The 19,336-nt window shown below is 45.8% G+C and overlaps 1 protein-coding gene across 3 annotated transcripts in view; it reads right to left on the reverse strand.

The window, feature by feature from the left end:
• Positions 1–19,336, reverse strand: part of STAT1 (signal transducer and activator of transcription 1) — a 786,410-nt gene that overhangs the window by 269,878 nt on the left and 497,196 nt on the right. For all 3 annotated transcript variants that reach the window (XM_078680398.1, XM_078680397.1, XM_078680399.1), the window contains exons 18-19: positions 10,012–10,064; positions 9,244–9,338 (exon numbers count right to left, since the gene is read on the reverse strand). In XM_078680398.1, coding sequence (XP_078536524.1) covers positions 9,244–9,338; positions 10,012–10,064 — 148 coding nt within the window. The remainder of the gene's footprint in view (positions 1–9,243; positions 9,339–10,011; positions 10,065–19,336) is intronic.

Consider the following 19,336-nt stretch of genomic DNA (forward strand, 5'->3'; position numbering starts at 1 on the left):
AGCTCAATTTATATATATGTGTGTGTGTGTGTGTGTATATATATATATTTATATTCACTGAAAAAACCATAGGTTTCAGGGACGTTATAGTTAGAAATTAGCATTTAAAAAACCTTTGAAATTCACTGAAAAAAACATAGGTTTCAGGGACGTTATAATTAGTTGGACATTTCACTAGTACAAAACCAGAGAAATTTGGCTGTTATAGTAAGTTCAGCTAATTACAACTCGCGCCCCTACAATGCACTGCTGATGACGTCACATATTGCATCATTCATGACATGGTCAGTGACATCACTAATGACATCTCAAATGGCATCACTGATGACATCATCCAGATGATAATCTGAAGCACCTCCTCATACCCTAATATACTAACACATACTTACACTCTTATACAATAACTAATACAAGCACACACTGATCCATACGGCCACTCTCACAATCATTCACTCTCACACAGTCATTTATACACTCCAACACTCGCATATACTGCCTTTCACATATGCAGTTACTCACACATGTACCACTGAGGCATCCATTCACTCACCAATACACCCATACACACATTCACCCACCCATACAGCCCATTGTTCAATTCCATGATTATTATCAACATCATCTTTTTGAGTATCACATTTGATTTCCAATGGTCAACAAATAGCGTCCACCCAATGCATTTCCGGTCCACTGAAACGGACCCTTCGTCAGGGGTCTACAAAAATATGAAACAGGACCAATTAATTCACTGTCCCTCTAATCTATAATACAGTGCTAAAGCTTAACAATGATAATGTAATAGCAACATGGTGGAGATTAACATATAAATGAATGGTTTGGAGGACATTATAGATGAAGTCCAATATTACGTAACCTAAATAATGACGGTGGTGGCGCTTATTCGTAACTAGAATGTTACTCCGGTTTCTATGGGTGCTTTACGCGCAGTAATTATCTTTAACGCTAGCAATTGTACTTATGAGGGACCAAGGGGTCTCAGTCTGCGGATACCCAAACTTCTCGTATGGAGGTTAGTTTACGCGCCAAATGTTGGGAGTCTACAAGAATCAAATGTCTGGTCATGTGATCGGCAAGAGAACCAATCAGCTGGGCCGGAGTGCGAGTGACACTAGTCATGTGATGGGGTGTACTAAGGCTTCACGGAAGTGAAGGGTTCTGTTATTCAAAACAAACTCGGCAATATTTACGAAAACAAAACGATGTCGAATGTAATCTATCGCATGAAAACTATTGCATTTTCAAAAGTGCATTATGTACAGAATGAAAACATGACATTATTACCACGGTTTGGTCAAGCCTGGAATAAGTTTTAAGTCAATGCTGAAATGGTTTATATTCTATAAAAAACATGAATGTTCAATACGATCATTAAGCCCTATTGGGTGGGCAGAATTCAATTTTTTAATCCAAAAATATTCAGATTTTAGTCTCTGTTTAACTGGATCCTGGTCTTGGCGTTGTGTGACTTTCTCTAATACCATGAAACGTAGTTGAGCAATTACAAAACACATAAACTCTATCTATTATTAGAGCCAGCAAAGAAATCCCGCCCACTCATGAAGGTAGCGGTGCTAGGCAAAGCTGTCACACTGCAGTGCCCGCCAACTCACGTAAAAAAGAAGCCCCGGGGAGGTGGCAGTCCCCGGGGCAGCGGGGGCCCCGGCTACATGAATAAATTGCCCCCGGGACTTAGCGCACCCGGGTGCTTTGGAAAAGAAGCGCGGGAGACCCTACTTCTATTAAAAAAAAAATCGGACAGATTTGCGCACCTATATATATATGAACGTAGCTCGTCACTAAAACCAGGCAGTCGCCGATGTTTTCCGCACAAATGATGAAAGCAGACCCAGATTCTGTGATTCTGTGCTGATTCAAGGTGGTTTTATTTTTTCAGCCAGTCAGCCGCCATTACGCGTTTCGCTTCCAACGAAGCTTGTTCACATTGTTTTTTTTGCTTGTGGTTCTTACTCTGTGCAACCACATCCTGCAGGTTCATTTACCATTTACTTCAAAAGTTTAGACTATGAATAGCAGGCAATTACGGTAAGGTCCACCACACATTCTACCTTAGATATTATATTACTTCCCCCTCCTCTACCCACGCTTCAAGTAGCCAGCAAAGGTAGATTTTGGCCTGTTTTGGAGCACTTTCAGTTTTCTTTTAATAAAAATGTCTTGAAAATAAGATGATTCAGTGACCTCTAGCATCTGTGACATGTTCAGCCGTAAGCGACGCACCGCCACAAGAGCGCCACAGCCTGCCCGAAATTGAACCGCCTTTGGGGAACGTGAAAACGACAGGACAGGCAGGTGCCGCCAGAGACTGTCTTTGGTATTGGTTCCAGGGGAGCCTCGAAAATGGGCTTTCCGAGACTCGACGGACTTTGCATCAAAAAGGCATGATATATGACCCACTGGAGGGTGAGAATATTTATAAATAATCAGGAACTGCAGGGACCATAATACTTAGCGACGGAGTGTAACGCCCACTGGACAATTGACAAATAAAGAAGTGGATGCAGTCCCTTTTCATGCCTAATTGAAAATCAGCGGCGCAACACTTTGAAAAAGCTCAAGGTTAACGAGCGAAACATGTCAGGACTGCCGGCTGTTTCTTAATAAAATGATGCAAGCTTCGTCATGGTGTGCGGCTATTACTTTCCTTGTCCTAGGAAGGTGTTTGGTGAATATTTAACGGCGTGGTTCAGCTGTAAGCGACGCACCACCACAAGAGTTCCACAGCCTGCCCGAAATTGAACCGCCTTTGGGGAACGTGAAAACGACAGGACAGGCAGGTGCCACCAGAGACTATCTTTGGTATTGGTTCCAGGGGAGCCTCAAAAATGGGCTTTCCGAGACTCGATGGACTTTGCATCAAAAAGGCATGATATATGACCCACTGGAGGGTGAAAATATTTATAAATAATCAGGAACTGCATGGACCATAATACTTAGCGACGGAGTGTAACGCCCACTCGACAATTGACAAATAAAGAAGTGGATGCAGTCCCTTTTCATGCCTAATTGAAAATCAGCGGCGCAACACTTTGAAAAAGCTCAAGGTAAACGAGCGAAACATGTCAGGACTGCCGGTTGTTTCTTTAATAAAATGATGCAAGCTTTGTCATGGTGTGCGGCTATTACTTTCCTTGTCCTAGGAAGGTGTTTGGTGAATATATATATATATATATATATATATATATATATATATATATATATATATATATATATATATATATATATATGAACGTAGCTCGTCACTAAAACCAGGCAGTCGCCGAAGTTTTCTGCACAAATGACGAAAGCAGACCCAGATTCTGTGCTGATTCAAGGTGGTTTTATTTTTTCAACCAGTCAGCCGCCATTACGCATTTTGCTTCCAACGAAGCTTGTTCACATTGTTTTTTTTGCTTGTGGTTCTTACTCTGTGCAACCACATCCTGCAGGTTCATTTACCATTTACTTCAAAAGTTTATACTATGAATAGCAGGCAATTACGGTAAGGTCCACCACACATTCTACCGTAGATATTATATTACTTCCCCCTCCTCTACCCACGCTTCAAGTAGCCAGCAAAGGTAGATTATGGCTTGTTTCGGAGCACTTTCAGTTTTCTTTTAATAAAAATGTCTTGAACATAAGATGATTCAGTGACCTCTAGCATCTGTGACATGTAGGAAACACATTTGAAACCACAAGTCAAAGTCAGCCTTCCATCCGTCCAAGGTTGGGAAACTAACATTCAATTGGGCAATAGAGAGGTAAAGGCTGTGGTGTGAAAAGTCATAAAAAACAAGTTAAGAGGATTATTAGCGCTATGACTATTAGAATAAAGACAGTAGGAGAATTGATAAGAAGGAAGACTGACCACAAGGCACATAACAAAGTAAGGAATAATCATTTACATGTCAAATGTTAGGTCAGCAAGTGACACAACTGAGAATATCTAGCAAGGGACACCAAATGAAGTGAGAACATTGACTTACTGAACAGAGAAGTACAATTACTGAGAATCGCTCCTCCATTCTACTTGGGCAGAAGACAGAACAAAAATAAAGAATTACTCAGTAGGAAGATATAGAGAATTATAAATCACGGATTATCAGAAAATTAAACAGACTCAGAGAGCTTTTTTTAAAATTTGTCACACATGATAGTGGAGGTGTGTAAAGTGGGGGGGGTTATGTAATATTGTTTTGTAGAGCGCAGAGCTACTCAGTAGAGTTTCCCGGCGCTAGGCAGTGAGAAAACAGACAGGCAACTGGATTAGCTGTTACAGAGGCAGGTTTTTAGTTCCCTCGTGAAACTAGCCGAAGGTCTAATGGGAGTCTATTCCAAAGGAGTGGTGCCAGATAGGAAAAGCATCTCCCTTCTATTCTGAGGCGACTAATGCGGGGCACCCTTTCCATGTATGCCGAGGAAGAGAAAAGGGTGTGAGCAGGGATGTATGCACAGACCCTCATGCTGATATAGGAGGCGCCCGTCCCGTGCAGGGCCTTATGCATAAGGACCATGGCCTTAAAGACCACCTTTTTATTTACTGGGAGCCAATCAAGGGCCCTCAGGAGAGGGCTCATGTGGGACCTAGGTGGGAGTCTAAGTAGCAGCCTTGCAGCCGAGTTCTGCACCACCTGCAGTCTCTTAAGGAGATAGTCTTGGAGACCGAGGTACAGAGCGTTACCATAGTCGAGCCTCGACGTAATGAGTTCCTGCACTACCTTTCTACCAGCAGACTCCGATAAAAGAGGCAGGAATTTTTTCAGCATGCAAACCACACTGAAGCAGGACCCGGCTAGGGATTGAATCTGAGGATGGAAGGAAAAGGATTTATCTAGTTTGATCCCTAAATTCTTTACACAGTTTTGAGGGGAGCCCAAGTGTGGCAAGTTGCTCGGCCAGAAGATTTCCATGAAATTGTATGGAACATCTCCAACGGTCATGACCTCTGTCTTGTCTGAGAGGCAAGGGACTCCGTAAGGATTGCTAGGGGCGTCAGATATACATTGAACAGAGTGGGACTGAGAGCAGAGCCCTGCGGCACGCCCACAGACAGGGGGATGTCTTGTGCGGTTCAAGGCGGCAGCCAGACTTCCTGAGTCCATCTGTCCAGAAAAGATGATAGCCATCTTAAGGCAAAGTGTCTGATCCCTATCTCATAGAGGCGCTCATGCAGCCTAAGATGGGGCACAATGTCAAACGCCGCCGTGAGGTCCAGCAGTATGAGCATGGCTTTGCCTCCAGTGTTTAGGATGCTCTGAACCTGCTCCACCACTTCAAGAAGAGCAGTCTCCGTGCTAAAGTGGGGGCGGACACCGGATTGAGTGGAGTGGAGTATTCAGTTATCTTCCAGATAACTGCAGAGTTGGTGATTAACTTCCTTCTCCAGAATCTTGGGGAGAGCTGGGCCTATAGGTTGCTACTTGCATGGTGTCTGCTGAAGTTTTTTTTTAGCAGCGGTAACGCTTAGGCCTCTTTCCACACTAATGGAACCACCATGTTGCTAGCGAGGTGTTAAATATGTGGTTCACAGTAGTGTTGATAGAAGGTGCCACCATCTGTTGTATTGCGATAGGGCAGGTGTCAAGGGGGGAGCCAGATTTTAAGCTATTTAGAGCAGCAAAAGACTTAGAGGGAGAGATGGAAGTGAATGCGTCAAAGGAAGAATATGTAAGAGGATGTGCCGGTAGCCTGCGCACCATGATCTGTGATTTGGACGGTGGAGCTCTATTTTGGAAGCTGTTTTGATTAGTCTTGATTTTTTCGTGGAAGTACGTGCCAAGTTCGTCACACCACTCTGCTATTGGGGTGCAGGCTCTAGAGGTGACAACGGGCGGCGGAAGGAATCAACAATTTTGAAGATTTCCTTTGCTTTGTTGTCAGCTTCCAGAATCCTAATATCATAGAAGCACTTTTTGGCTAGTAGCAGCTTCCCCTGATACACCTTTAATGCATTCTTGTATACTTTATCATCTGGGTGAGATTTCAGTCTCCATGGTCTCTCAAGCTGTTTGCAGTGCTTCTTGTATGCGCGGAGCTCGTCGTTGAACCAAGGAGCTGTTCGACATGATCTGGCCTGAGATTTCTTTGTGATGGGTGCTAGCGAGTTAACAGTCTCCCTGATCCAACTGTTGAGGCGAGCAGAATCCTCTTCCACACTGCCAGTCAAGACTGGAGTATTCATAGTGAAGGCATGATTAATGGCCTCTGGCAGTAACATATGAAAAGCCTGACAGGAGGATGAGGCATTACCTTTCGAGGATGGCTTATTGCTAGTCTGTGACCAAGCAAAGGAGATAAGATAGTGGTCTGTCCAGGAAAGAGGAATAGGTTGCGAAACCGCCAGGTCCAGATTGGAGAAGACCTGGTCATGGGTATGCCCGGCCTGATGTGTAGAGCTGAAGACCTGTTGTTTCAGAGTCAGTTTCTTGACCTGATGCATTGTCCAAATGGACGTTAAAGTCTCCAAGCACCAGGAAGTGAGCATATCTCATTGCCTAGGAGCCAGCGTGCTTTCCAACGAGTGCACGCAACTGTTGGCTGGACCAGGTGAGCAGTACAGAAGAACCCCTCCCAGCCACTGGTTGGGAATGATTGAGAGCTAGAAACCCAGTGCTTCCACATCCTGGAGACCCTCAAGACTGAAAGATGAGCAATCGTATTCTTTTTTATATACTACTGCCGTCCCAACCCCTCTGCCAATTTCATGGTCTTCCCTCAGAATTCTGTAGTTTGGAGGGATGGCTAATGCTAAGGTGGGGTTAGCCGAGGCCGAAAGTAAGGTCTCGGTGAGAAAGAGTACATCAAAGTCCTCATCAGCTAGCACTGGGAGCTCGCCTTTCTGTAGGGATCTAGTATTCAGTAGGGCTGCCCTAAACTGTTTCTGCGTTGCCGCAGCGTGATCTGGGCTGCAACTGGTCATAGGGGAGGTTGGCACACTAAGGGTCCAGGGACAGCTGGGGCACATAAAATCTTAGCAGAGAGTGCCAGGAGACCAGAGGGCAGAACATTTCTTCGGAGAGGCCATGTGAAGTAAAGAGGCCCTATCGAAAGCAATACAGTGCTTGTGTGCTGACAAAAAACCAGCATAGAGGCTGGCACTGGGCGATTCTGGGATGCTGACGGGCGCAGACGGTCTTGTATTTGGCATGTGTCTGCTGCGTGTCCGCACCTCCCTATATGGACATGGGGCAGGGAAGGCAGGACGACTAGACAGCGCACCAAACAGGAAGGCATCTCTCGGGCGTTGTTCAGGCCTTCCCAGCCCGGAAGAGAGGAGAGCCAGCCCCCTCTCCACTTTCCAAGCAGGACTATTTCCTCTCCTCCAAGCTGCCTAATGCTAGCGAGGGATGAAGCAGCTATACCTGGAAACCCCAGAAGCTAGACAGTAGCAGCAAAAACAGTGAATGCTGAAAGTAAAGGCTGATTTAAAACATAGATTAATAAAACAGGGTGCAAATAAAATAGTGTATGCAGAAATTAATAACAGCGTGCACTCTCCTTTAAAACAAATTCAATGACCGATTCAGTAGTATCCACAAAGTAAGTAAATATAAGTAAAGCGATGTGCAAAAACGAGCTAGCAGTGATAAACAGTTGTGAACTTGAAGCCCCAAAGCCTTAGCGGTCCGCGCTACAGCTCCCTTTATGGACATGTGGGCAGGACGACTAGAGAGTGCACCAACCAGGATGGCGACTGTCAGGCATCTCGGCCCTTTCCCACCAAGAAGAGAAAGAGGCAGGCCCCCCCTCCCACACACTTCCCAAGCAGGACTGTTGCCTCGCCTCCACGCGGTCTAATGCGAACGAGGGAAGCAGCAGTACCTGGGAAACACACAAGCCGGACAATAGCAGCAATAACAGTGAGTGCAGCAAGCTAAGGCCGAGTTAAAACATACATTAATAAAACAGGGTGTGAATAAAATAGTGAAAGCAGAAATTAATAACACCAGGTACTCTCCTTTAAAACAAACTTAAATTCTATGACAGATTCAGTAGTATCCACAATGTAAGTAAATACAGGTAAAATGATGTGCAAAAACGAGCTATCAGTGATAAACAGTTGCGAGCTTGAAGTCCCAAAGCCCAAATAATGGACAGCCAACTGTTGGGCTCAGCTTCTAGTCCATTCCAGGGTTCCGGAAGATGGCAATTTCCCTGTTCACAGGCTAAGTACCTCCACAGGTGCACTCTGTAGAGCATTGTGTACTGGCCAGCAAGGAGGCAGAGCTAACGACAATAGCAAAGAAAATGAGAATTGAAGTTCGTTGTGTAGGCAGCAACGGCTTCCCTCTAGGACTGGTAAGGGTTGAATAACTGTTGTAGCTCTTCCTCAAATGTTTTCACCCTCTGGAAACATCTTATGCCTTCCTAGATGAGAAGTTGGCTGTTCCCTCCTGTTGCCAGGCTTGATCAAAAGCAGCCTCCTAAAAAGGCACACCATTTATTCTTATCTTCTCCGCATTTCCACAATTCTGGTAACTTGGGTATGGCACAATGAGACTCAGAAAGGAATGCTGTAGATTCCATACTGTTACCCGCATCTGCTCCACAGAACAGGAGTCACTCCTGCTCAGCTACAATGCCCAAGGAAATGGCAAAGAACTTCATCCAAGCTGACCAGTATTCAAACATGAAATTTTGCATATGTGCCACAGTGTAGATTTTCACAAATTTTGTAAAGTGAGCCTCAATCTCCCCTTCATCTTAATACAAGTAACTCGCAACAGATGTAACAAATGACTTCCACTATAGTTCACTGTTAAGTCTTGGCATCTACATACCATGTATGAGGAACATTTCTAAGAACTATTATGTAATCCAATATGTTGACTGTTGGAATTGTTTTAGCATTGCAAAGACTGTGACAGCTTTGTTTTTTGTAATCTCGTGGCCTGTGACTGATTAAAAAATGTTTAATGTGTCTCCTGACCTCACTCGTACTTTGTGGCTTTAAATGGAAAGCTGGAAAACTCCTTCAGAGTTAGACTATCCCATTAAATTGCAAAGTCATATCGTTGGCTGCTGCATTCACTTAGATTTACTCCAATCCTTACATATGGAGTCACAGTGTTTATCAACATCTTACAGGACCTTGCTCATTCAAACATCTGTGCTTGTACATCCATCATATGAAACAATGTTATTGTTTTGCGATGCTAAAATCGCTTGACTAATACTATAGGCACATGCAGTATTTAAAAAATAACAATGTGTTACACTTGCCCATCATTCCATAGTGGCAAGAGATGTTTCTTGATGAGTTCAAGAATGCCATCAATCCAGAGCCAGAAGGGAAAATTCTTTTCATTTATATTTTCCTGAAATAGTAAAAACAAAAACTATATTGCATATTCGGAATCAGTATACCACTTATTCACACAAGATAAGTATTCAGAGTCCCCTCTGCTGAGGTCATTTTCAGGTGTTTACAACACCTAGAGATTTATATGTAGTAGACATATCAGTTGAGAATTGGTCCAACAAAAGTATGTAATATCAGGATCAGAGAAAATAGGACACCTCACATTTTAGAAGTGACAAGAATCAGCAATGGTTATTTTCATTATGAGCGAAAGCGGAACGGGCAATGACCAACCCAATTGTTCGGGTCCTATGTAGTTAACATATTTTTCAAATTTCGATAAAATAGACACAACAGGTAACCACATGGCTATAGTCATTTAATGATTAATTCTCTACTAAACACAGAGGGAATTTTAATTCCACGAACAGCATGAGCAAGTTTGTGTTAAGAGACACAAGATTACAATTAAAAATGCAAAACAAAGGCGTGTGCAATTTAACATTAACACAGCAACTACCCTTTGATAATTGTTCACAATCACTAGTCACAATTTTAGCTGATTCGCACAGCACATTCCCTCGAAATGGTATTACTTCTAGAAACATTTAAAAATACAAAACATGACCCACTGCAATACCAAGATAATTGCATACATCTTTGCTGAAATAAGCACAGCGTTAACTTACTTTACAGAATCTTGTCCATGGAACAAGGCCATCATCGCTAATGGAATTCGGACCTGTGCAAAGCATGAGATAAAAATGCACAAGGCAAACATAAGATTAAAATGGCACATAATCAACTACAGTTAAAAAATGCATAGGTTTTAGATTGGGGGAATACTTGTGATAAAATGAGATCGTGATAGACAACAAGTTTACTGGTATCAATTTCTTGAACTACAGAAAACACAAGAGCGGTCAAGTTTAGAATGCATAATGTCAACGGAGCAATCACCCCCATCAGTCCTTCATGGACATAGCTGCACAACTGTTGAACCTAAGACTGTGTTCTAAGGTCAGCATCTACTTAGAAGGAGCTTAATGAGAGAGGATTATGTTACTTACCCTGTAAGCATCTGTTCCTGGCATGTAGTGCTGTAGAATCACATGCTCTGCATACACCTGCAACCTCCCCTCCCCCCACCACCCCCTGTACGTATGGTAGTGATAATGTCTTCCAATCAATTCGTGGCTTCTTCCCAGCCAAAATTAGCCTGATCATGCAAGCTTTTAGCATATTAAAACTTGGTTTGGTGGGGTTATTGGAATATTATTGAACAGATATAAGAATTTGGGCAGCACAATCATCTTCATGATGGACACTCTGTCTGCCAAGGATAATGGCATCTGAATCCATCTGCTGATTTGCATTTCCAATTGATCTATCACCACCCCATAATTTGCTCTGATCACTTCAGCTGGGTTCCAGTGGATCCATATTCCCAGATATTTGACTGGACCCTTTTGCCATGTTCGGGGGAATTCTAGTGGTGTGGGTTGGTAATCACAGTTAATGGGAGCACCATGGACTTGCTCCAGTCATGTTAAGTCCAGAGTGTCTCCCAAACGTAATATATTCTCTTAGTAATGGCGATAGATTAGTTTTAGGGTCGTGGACATATAACACCATGTCATCGGCATACAACGATATTCCTATTGGGCGTAGGCGGAAGTTTAGCGCTGTGTCTGCATGTTGCTGCCTTATTTTGCATGCAAGGGGTTCCAGTGCAATAGTAAACAGTAGGGGTTAAAGAGAGCACCCTTGCTTCGTTCCCCATTGTATTTGTATTTTTTCCAATATCTGCTTGTTTACCTTAACCCATGCTATCGGCCTGGTGTAGAGGAGTTGTATCCAATGTACCAACACTTCCTATTCTCTATAGAATCATGAAGAAATAGGTCCATTCTAATGAGTCAAAAGCTTTGGCTGTGTCCAGTAATACTGCAGCTGCTTCCAATTTTTGGGTTAAGTTGGGGCTGTAATGCAAAGATGGTGCGTATATTATGTGATGTGGACTGTGCTGGTATGTATCCAGACTGGTATGGTAATACAAGGTGAACCTGTCTGGTCCTGGAGCTTTGCCATTTGGTAGCACCTTAATGGCTTCTTGTATGACCTGTACTGTGTTTGGCTGTGACAGATATTCCCTCTGACCTTCTGATAGCCATGCTATGGCATCGTCGTCTAGGTATTCTGCAATTTCTTGCGTTCCTGCCGTTTCGCAGAATGCATAGATATTGCCATATGTCTCTGCAAATGCTCCTGGTATTCCTTTAGGGTTGTAGTGAGCTACATCGTTGTCGTCCGTTATTTTTATGATTGTATCGTGTTTTCGGCCCGTATTTTATGCGCCAACGTGGGGCAGGCCTGCCTCCCTCACCATAGGCTCTAGCTTTCAGGCGTTTTGCCATGTATTTAACTTCGCTGTCTCCAACCTTTTTATATAGAGTTAGCTGCTCCCTAATTGCACCTAGGATATCTGCACGTTGTGTACGATCATATTAAACTTCTAGTTTCTTGAGAGTCCTTTCCGAGTTCTGCAGTTGTGTGCGTATCTCCCACTGTATTCCTGCATCTGTACTGATGCAGACCCCCCGAATAGTTGCCTTAAATGCCTCTCAAAGCGTACTTGCACCACTCACTGAGCCTTTACTCAATTGGGAGTAATATTCCACTGCCTCTTTAGAAGTTGTGTTATATATTGGGTCTAGTAGCGCTGTGGTGTATTGTGGAAGTGCGTATGATGGGACATCCAGGGACAATAGCACCGGCTTATGATCTGATAGCATTTTAGGGAGGTGCTGAACATCATTTACCCAGTTACTGGCCCCTCCTGATGCTAACCAGTAATCAATCTTGGACCAGCTTCCATGTACTGTTGAGGTGTATGTGCCTTCTTGTAAAACCCTGGATCGTCGACATTGGGCCCATATGTGTTGATCATTCCCACCCTGGAGTCAAGTAGTAATCCAGTAAGGATTATGTACATGCCTTGGTCATATGTGATGGTGTGTTCTACTCTGAATTGCACTCCCTTTTTAATTAGGACCATGACACCTCTAGCGTATGAAGAGTAGGAAAAGGTTATTATTGCTTCCTCCCATCATTTCCCTACTCCAGCTTCAGTGCTCTTAGTTAAGTGGGTTTCTTGTAGCATACCTATCTCTACCTGGTGCCTATCCAAGTATGCCAACACTTGTCAATTTTTGCTAGGGTTGTTCAGTCCTTTCACGTTCCAGGTAATCAGTTGCACTGGCACAGTTCGGCATTGACTATGGATTCATGCGTGTATGGTACATAATTATACTCGCGTTCAGTCTAGCTTCTGTGTGTGCATTAGTATCATGTAGTCTATGAATGTGGGCAGCAGTGGCAAACAATATAAACAGTCCCCCCTCCCACTCCCGCATCCCAAACATGCTGGAGAAGTCCCTGTAAAACAAAACAACACTTATCCATGTGTCGAATAACGCTGTAGTGTTGAAGTTCCATGCCATCCGGTAGTTAACAGTTTGGGTGAGTGTATTAAAAGTTTCAGCGCTCCATCGATCATCTCCTTGTGTTTCCAAAGTTCGGGGAATACCCACTGTGGGGGGCATGCCAGAGTCCCATCCTACACCCAGTTTGGTGAGGGGCAGGCCATGAGCGTTCGTTTCATATAATCAGCCTTCTTATCTTTATTTAACTTGTTGCTATCTCCACTGTTCAGCACCTACAACAGTTTTCCAGTTTGTTGTCAATCACCTGGTTGTCGTACTTTCCGGTGTAGCATTCCTTGTGCCTGGCCTTGTGTGCTGGCAATCTGATCAGTCCATTCAGTCCACTTCAGTATGTTGTCGTTTTTGCTTGTTGCCAGCTATTAGCATATCTGTGTAATCCATAGCTGCTTGGAAAATCTTTTCTTTGCCTTTATGCATTATTTTTACTCGAGCTGGATAAAGCTTGGCGTAGGATATTTCCTCTTTTTGCAGGTGGTTCCTGACTTTGAGGTACTCTTTCCTGGCCACATATACAGCTATTGTAAAATCTGGAAAGAAGAGCAAGTGTTTCCCTGATGACACCCGCCAGATCCTCCTACAGACGTCTCCTCGGGGTATGATTACTTCTGTGACTGGCTGACTCAGGCATTGGATTCTCTGATTCCAGCTGGATGGAGTAAAACTCGCCCTTGCCCATCTAGTCCGTGGTATGATGACTCTCTGAGGCTTCTTAAGACGGCATGTAAGAGGGCAGAAAGAGCCTGGTGCAGGACATATGACTCTGTCCTCAAGCAGAGTTACCAGGCCAGTATTAAGCTCTACCATCGTGCAATCTGCAAGGCCCGGGCCTCCTTCTACTCCTCAGAATTTAAGAAAAACCCCAATCCCACCAAACTTATTTTTAAAGTCATTAAAGACCTGACTAGTAGGAAACAAGCAGGCATGGAACAATGCTCTCAATCCTATTGTGAAGAGCTAGCAGCTTTCTTTGTGGAGAAAGTGGCGGCTATCTACCGGTCTTTTCCTTCTTCAACGAGTCCAAATAGTGATTCATGTCCCACACATCTGATTACTAGGCCGCTCTCATTAATACCTGAGCCATCTCAAGAAGAGTTCAAATCTTTAGTCTTGAAAGTTAAATCAGGGTCACCCGCGGACCCTTTGAGACCTGCAAAATTTAATGAATCTGCTGAATTCTGCCTTCCTCCTTTGCTTGACCTTGTCAGGTTATCTTTTTCCTCTGGGATTGTACCTGTCAAATGGAAGCAGGCCACGGTCATCCCGATCCTAAAGAAGCCTACTCTAGACCCGACTAAGCCAGAATATTATAGGCCCATCTCTCTTCTCCCCTGGATCTCCAAGCTGGCTGAGGCCCATGCCAACAAAATCTTATCTTGTCATCTACAAAATCTGGGCGTCTTAGATCCATCTCAGAACGGCTTCCGCGCAGGCCATAGTACAGAGACAACTCTGTTAGCGATGGTAGAACATCTGCGGAAGTTGTTGGACTTAGGGCAGACGGCGGCACTGATCCTTCTGGATCTCAGTGCCGCTTTCGACACTGTTTCCCACACTGTCCTTCTCCAACGTTTAAAAGAGGCTGGTGTGGAGAGCACAGCTCTCGAATGGTTTCGCTCATTTTTGGCTGAGCGTACTTTTAAGGTTTCTACTCCTCCATTCGAATCTGTTCTTGCCACATCCCTCAAGGGGTCCCGCAGGGTTCGGCACTTAGTCCGCCCTGTTTAATTTATATGTGCAGCCGCTAGCTGCTGTTGCTAAAAAATGGGGTTTAACCATGGTGTCATACGCTGATGACACTCAGCTAGCGGTGGCACTAAATGGGGACACGATGATTGAAGCCTCTAAGTTCCAGGCAGCCCTTAAGGACGTGGCTAGTTGGATGACAGATAACTGTCTCCAACTTAATGCTTCTAAAACCGAAGTTCTAGTCCTGGGCAAACAGGCTCATTTATGGGGAGACTGTTGGTGGCCAGAGGAATTGGGCCAAGCACCTACTCCGGTGACAGAGGTAAAGAATCTGGGCATTTGGCTGGACTCAAACCTATCTTTTACCCCCCATACGAAAAGAGTTGCGGGGACCTGTTTTGGGGCTCTTCAGAGCCTTAGACCTATTTTTAAGTTTTTTTTTTTTTGTTGAAACTTTTTATTGAAAATAAAAACAAGAAAACAGAAAAACAAAACATGGCAAGGCATTACAATGGAATTGTGTCACCATTCGGCTCGCGGGGGGGGGTACAAACGTAAATCAGATATCGTTGCTACCAGTAAATCGGGGGGAGGGGGGGGGGGGAAAGTGACCAGAAGTATACAAAACATCTATAATCCTGCAGAGGAAACATCAGGTTGGGAGGAAGACAAGTCAATATAACATTCCGATATGGGGGGAGCACATATATCACCACGGTATGTGTTCCACTGAGTCCAGATTTTCCCCCATTTGCCAGGTGTGCCACGGGAAACATAAACCGTTTTTTCTCGAAACATGCACCAATCCATGTTTTGTTTCCACACTAGGACTGTCGGAGGCCTCTGGGCGCCCCATAGCTGGGCAATGTCACGCTTGGCGATCATGTTACCCAAGGTCGCCCATCGAAGCTGCGCCAGATTGTAATCATTCGGCTCCCAGACGTTCAGCAAGCATCTCCGCGCTTCAGGCAGCAGCCGTACACCCGTAACCTCACTCATTACCGCATGCACGCGATTCCAATAGCTCAGCACAGCCGGACATTCCCAAATCATATGGAGAAACGTGCCCACCCTGCCGCATCCACGCCTGCACAATCCATCCGTCGAGAATCCCATTTGCACCAGACGCGGGCCAGTCACATACACCCTATGCAGAATTTTGAGTTGGACAAACCGAAGGCGTGCCGGGATAGCCACCTCTTTCGGGGAAGAAATCTCGGCCTGCCAGTCTTCATCATCGAGCTCCAGACCATCACTGGTCCACAACCCTCGGAGGCCTTCCAACAAGTCAATCCTAGTATTAATCAGTTTTTTATAAATGAGCGAGATAGTGCTATCAGGGACATGCCCATCTAGTATCCTATCTTCAAGCGGGGATGCTTCCGGCACGTCCGAGCCTCGGGGAAAAACAGACAAGATTGCGTGCCGGACTTGCGCATACCGAAAGGATTCCCTATCATTCAATCCATATTCAACTTTCAATTCCTCAAAAGTTTTGATCCTACCCTTGATCCACATATCATCGACCCTGCTGATCCCTATCATGTCCCACCGATCAAATCCCTTCGATTGCCAAAGGGAGCCAAGTTTATCCGAGGCATAGAGTGGAGTAGCCCGGGTCGGTCTGTCAGCCCATCCCGTGGCCGCCGTAGCCCGATACCACACCTGCACCGTTGTTTTAGTGGGACCAGTAAGAGATCTACCGGCTGACGTCGCGTATAAAGCCCTGTTGTAATCGCCGCCGGGCAGCAACCATTTATCCATCGCAAAGGCCGGGTTTAGTGGTTGATGGCCCCTAACTGAGAGGCCCAATAATAGCGACGGATGTCCGGGAGTGCGATGCCGCCATCATACCAAGGGAGCGTGAGCTTCGAAAGGGCAATACGAGAACGGCCCCCCCATATCAACTGTCACTGTAGACATTCAATCTCCCGGAAATACCCAGCTGGTACTACGTCAAGCGTGTTTTGAAGCGCATAGAGAAATCGGGGGAGCGACATCATCTTAAACAACGCCGCTCGACCCAGGGGAGAGAGAGGGAGTCTGTTCCACGTTTCTATATCCGCCCGAAGACGTCGGAGAGGGGGCAACAAATTGCGCTCGTAACGAAGCGTAGGGTCTAGGGTAACAAAGATTCCCAGATATTTGAATCCCTCGAGCACCACCGAGATAGGACATCCACGTGGCAAGAGGGGAGCATCGCCGGAAAGAACATAAACGCAAGATTTTGACCAATTGATGACTAGACCGGAATTTTTACTGAAAGAAGTCAAAACGTCGAAAAGGACGATCAACGACTTCCGGGGCGGCGTAAGGTATAAGAGTATATCATCCGCGTACAGAGATATACGGTCTTCAAATTCCGGAGACCATCTAATACCCTTCAAGGATGGTTCCCATCTCAACCAAGCCGCCAATGGCTCTAAAGCAAGAGCAAACAGAAGTGGGGACAGAGGACAGCCCTGGCGCGTACCCCTACCAAGCGCAAAGGAGGCTGAAACACACCCATTCACCACTACCTGGGCTAAAGGGCCAGCATAAAGCAGCTGCACCCAGCGGATAAAGGCGGGCCCAAAACCGAATTTAGAAAGGACCGCCCAAAGATAAGGCCACTCAAGCGTATCAAACGCCATAGTGGCGTCCAGGGACGCCAAGATGGCCGACTCCCGTAGAGTCCCGGCTCGCGCTAGGACTCCATGAAGGCGCCGAAGATTAAGTGCCGTATTGCGATGTGGTATAAAGCCGGATTGGTCCGGGTGAACAAGATCTCCTATAACAGATATCAAACGAGTAGCAAGAACTTTGGCCAGGATCTTAGGTTCAACATTGATCAGGGAAATAGGTCTGAAAGATTCGCAGCGGTCACGCGGCTTTCCCTCCTTATGGATAACCACTATGGAGGCCAGCCTTTGATCAGGAGGAAGAGACCCTTTCTCTAGGGAATCCAAAAACATTGATCGCAAATACGGCGCCAGTACGTCGGGACGGAGCTTGTAAAGCTCGATGGGGAGTCCATTAGGGCCCGAGGCCTTCCCGGAGCGAATCGATCGGATAGCGGTCGCAATTTCATCAGCCGTGAGCGGAGCTTCCAGTAGGTCCCGCTCCGGGTCAGACAAGCATGGCAGCGAGATATCGCGGAGAAGCAAGCGGGAGTCCTGCTCTGGTCGATCGGACACAGGGGAGTACACTACCCGAAAATAATCGGCGAACCGCGCAACGATCCCAGCAGGGTCAGTGATACTTTCACCATTCACATCAACTATGACAGGGATAACCCGACTCGCGCATTCTCTCCTATCCAACCAAGCAAGCAACTTCCCAGCCTTATCTCCCACATCATACAGACGCCCCTGCTGTTCACGACCCATCTCTTTCGCAGCGTCAGTCACAAGTGCTCTATATTCGTGCTGTTTTAGGTCTAACAAATGCAGCTTCTCAGGGGAGGCTCCAGAGTCCAACTCTCCCTCAAGGATGGTAAGTTCAGTCTCAAGACGGACAACCTCTTCCCGCTTACACCTCTTAACATTGCCAATCGAGGAGAGGGCTTGGCCCCGAATGACAGTTTTATACGCCTCCCACAAGGAGACAGAAGAGGACACTGAACCCACATTTTCAGCAAAGTAACGATCGATTGCTTTAAGTAATTCCACTCTAATCTTAGGATCACGAAGGTACCATGGGTTAATCGGGGCAATCCGACCTCCCAACCCCAGACGAGCGTTCACAACAAACCACAGCGGGGAGTGATCCGAAATACCCCTGGCAAGATGTGTCACCTCCCCTATGAGGGAAGCCTGGGAAGAGGGCATCAAAACATAATCTAATCTCGAAAGGCTGCCATGGGCCCCGGAGTGAAAAGTATACTGCCGTTGCCCAGGATGATGTAAACGCCAGCAATCGGTTAGCCCCATTGCCTCCAGGAAGTCCCCCAGCCAGGATTGAGATTTAGCGAGGACACGGGGAGGGTGACGATCACACATACCAGACACTACTGAGTTGAAATCCCCCCCTACCACAAGTACACCCTCGGGCACTCTCAGGATCACTTTTCCCAAATCAGCATAGGTCGTAGTTTGAAGGCCTGGGGGTATGTAAACCGAGAGTAAAGTAATCACCCTCCCTTCCCAGCGCCCTACAATAGCGGCATAACACCCCTATCATCGAGTATAACGTCATCAATAGCAAGGGGGAGGGAGGTCCGAACCAGAATGCCCACCCCTCTGGAGCCGGAAGTGAAACCCGAGTGGGCCATGAGACGGTATCCACGCCTATTCATGGCGCGGCACGTATTACCCAGCAAGTGTGTTTCTTGAAGCAAAACCACATCAGGAGACAAGCGTCGTAGCAACTGTAAAACCACCCCCGTTTAATTCTGTCTCCCAACCCATTTACGTTCCAACACAGAATGCGTAGTCCCCTATCCCCCATCCCAGAATCCACCCCAGGTTCCCCCCCACACCAGCCGCGACACTGCAACACAGGAGATCATCAGTACTATGCCTTGAATAAAACAAAAAACCCTAAACTTGAACCCCCCAACCCCCCAAACCAACATTATACCCCCCACCCCGCAGTGAGACTCAAAAGCCACCCCAACTTGCAGTGTGCCTGTCGCCCTAACATACAACTAATCTACGAAAAGAACCCCAGAGGAGGAAGACACACCCGACCCCCTCCCACACCCCATTAAGACAACACAGTAGCGGACAATAGTAGCATAGCATCAAACCACAGCCGAAAGTCAATACGTTGGTCCAGGAGCCGATTCACTCCCTATTCCTGCTCCATCAGGCCGCCCTCCGCTCCACCGGAGTGTTCCGAA

The sequence above is a fragment of the Lissotriton helveticus genome, chromosome 3_1 (assembly GCF_964261635.1).
Source record: "Lissotriton helveticus chromosome 3_1, aLisHel1.1, whole genome shotgun sequence".
In the NCBI taxonomy this organism is placed as follows: domain Eukaryota; kingdom Metazoa; phylum Chordata; class Amphibia; order Caudata; family Salamandridae; genus Lissotriton; species Lissotriton helveticus.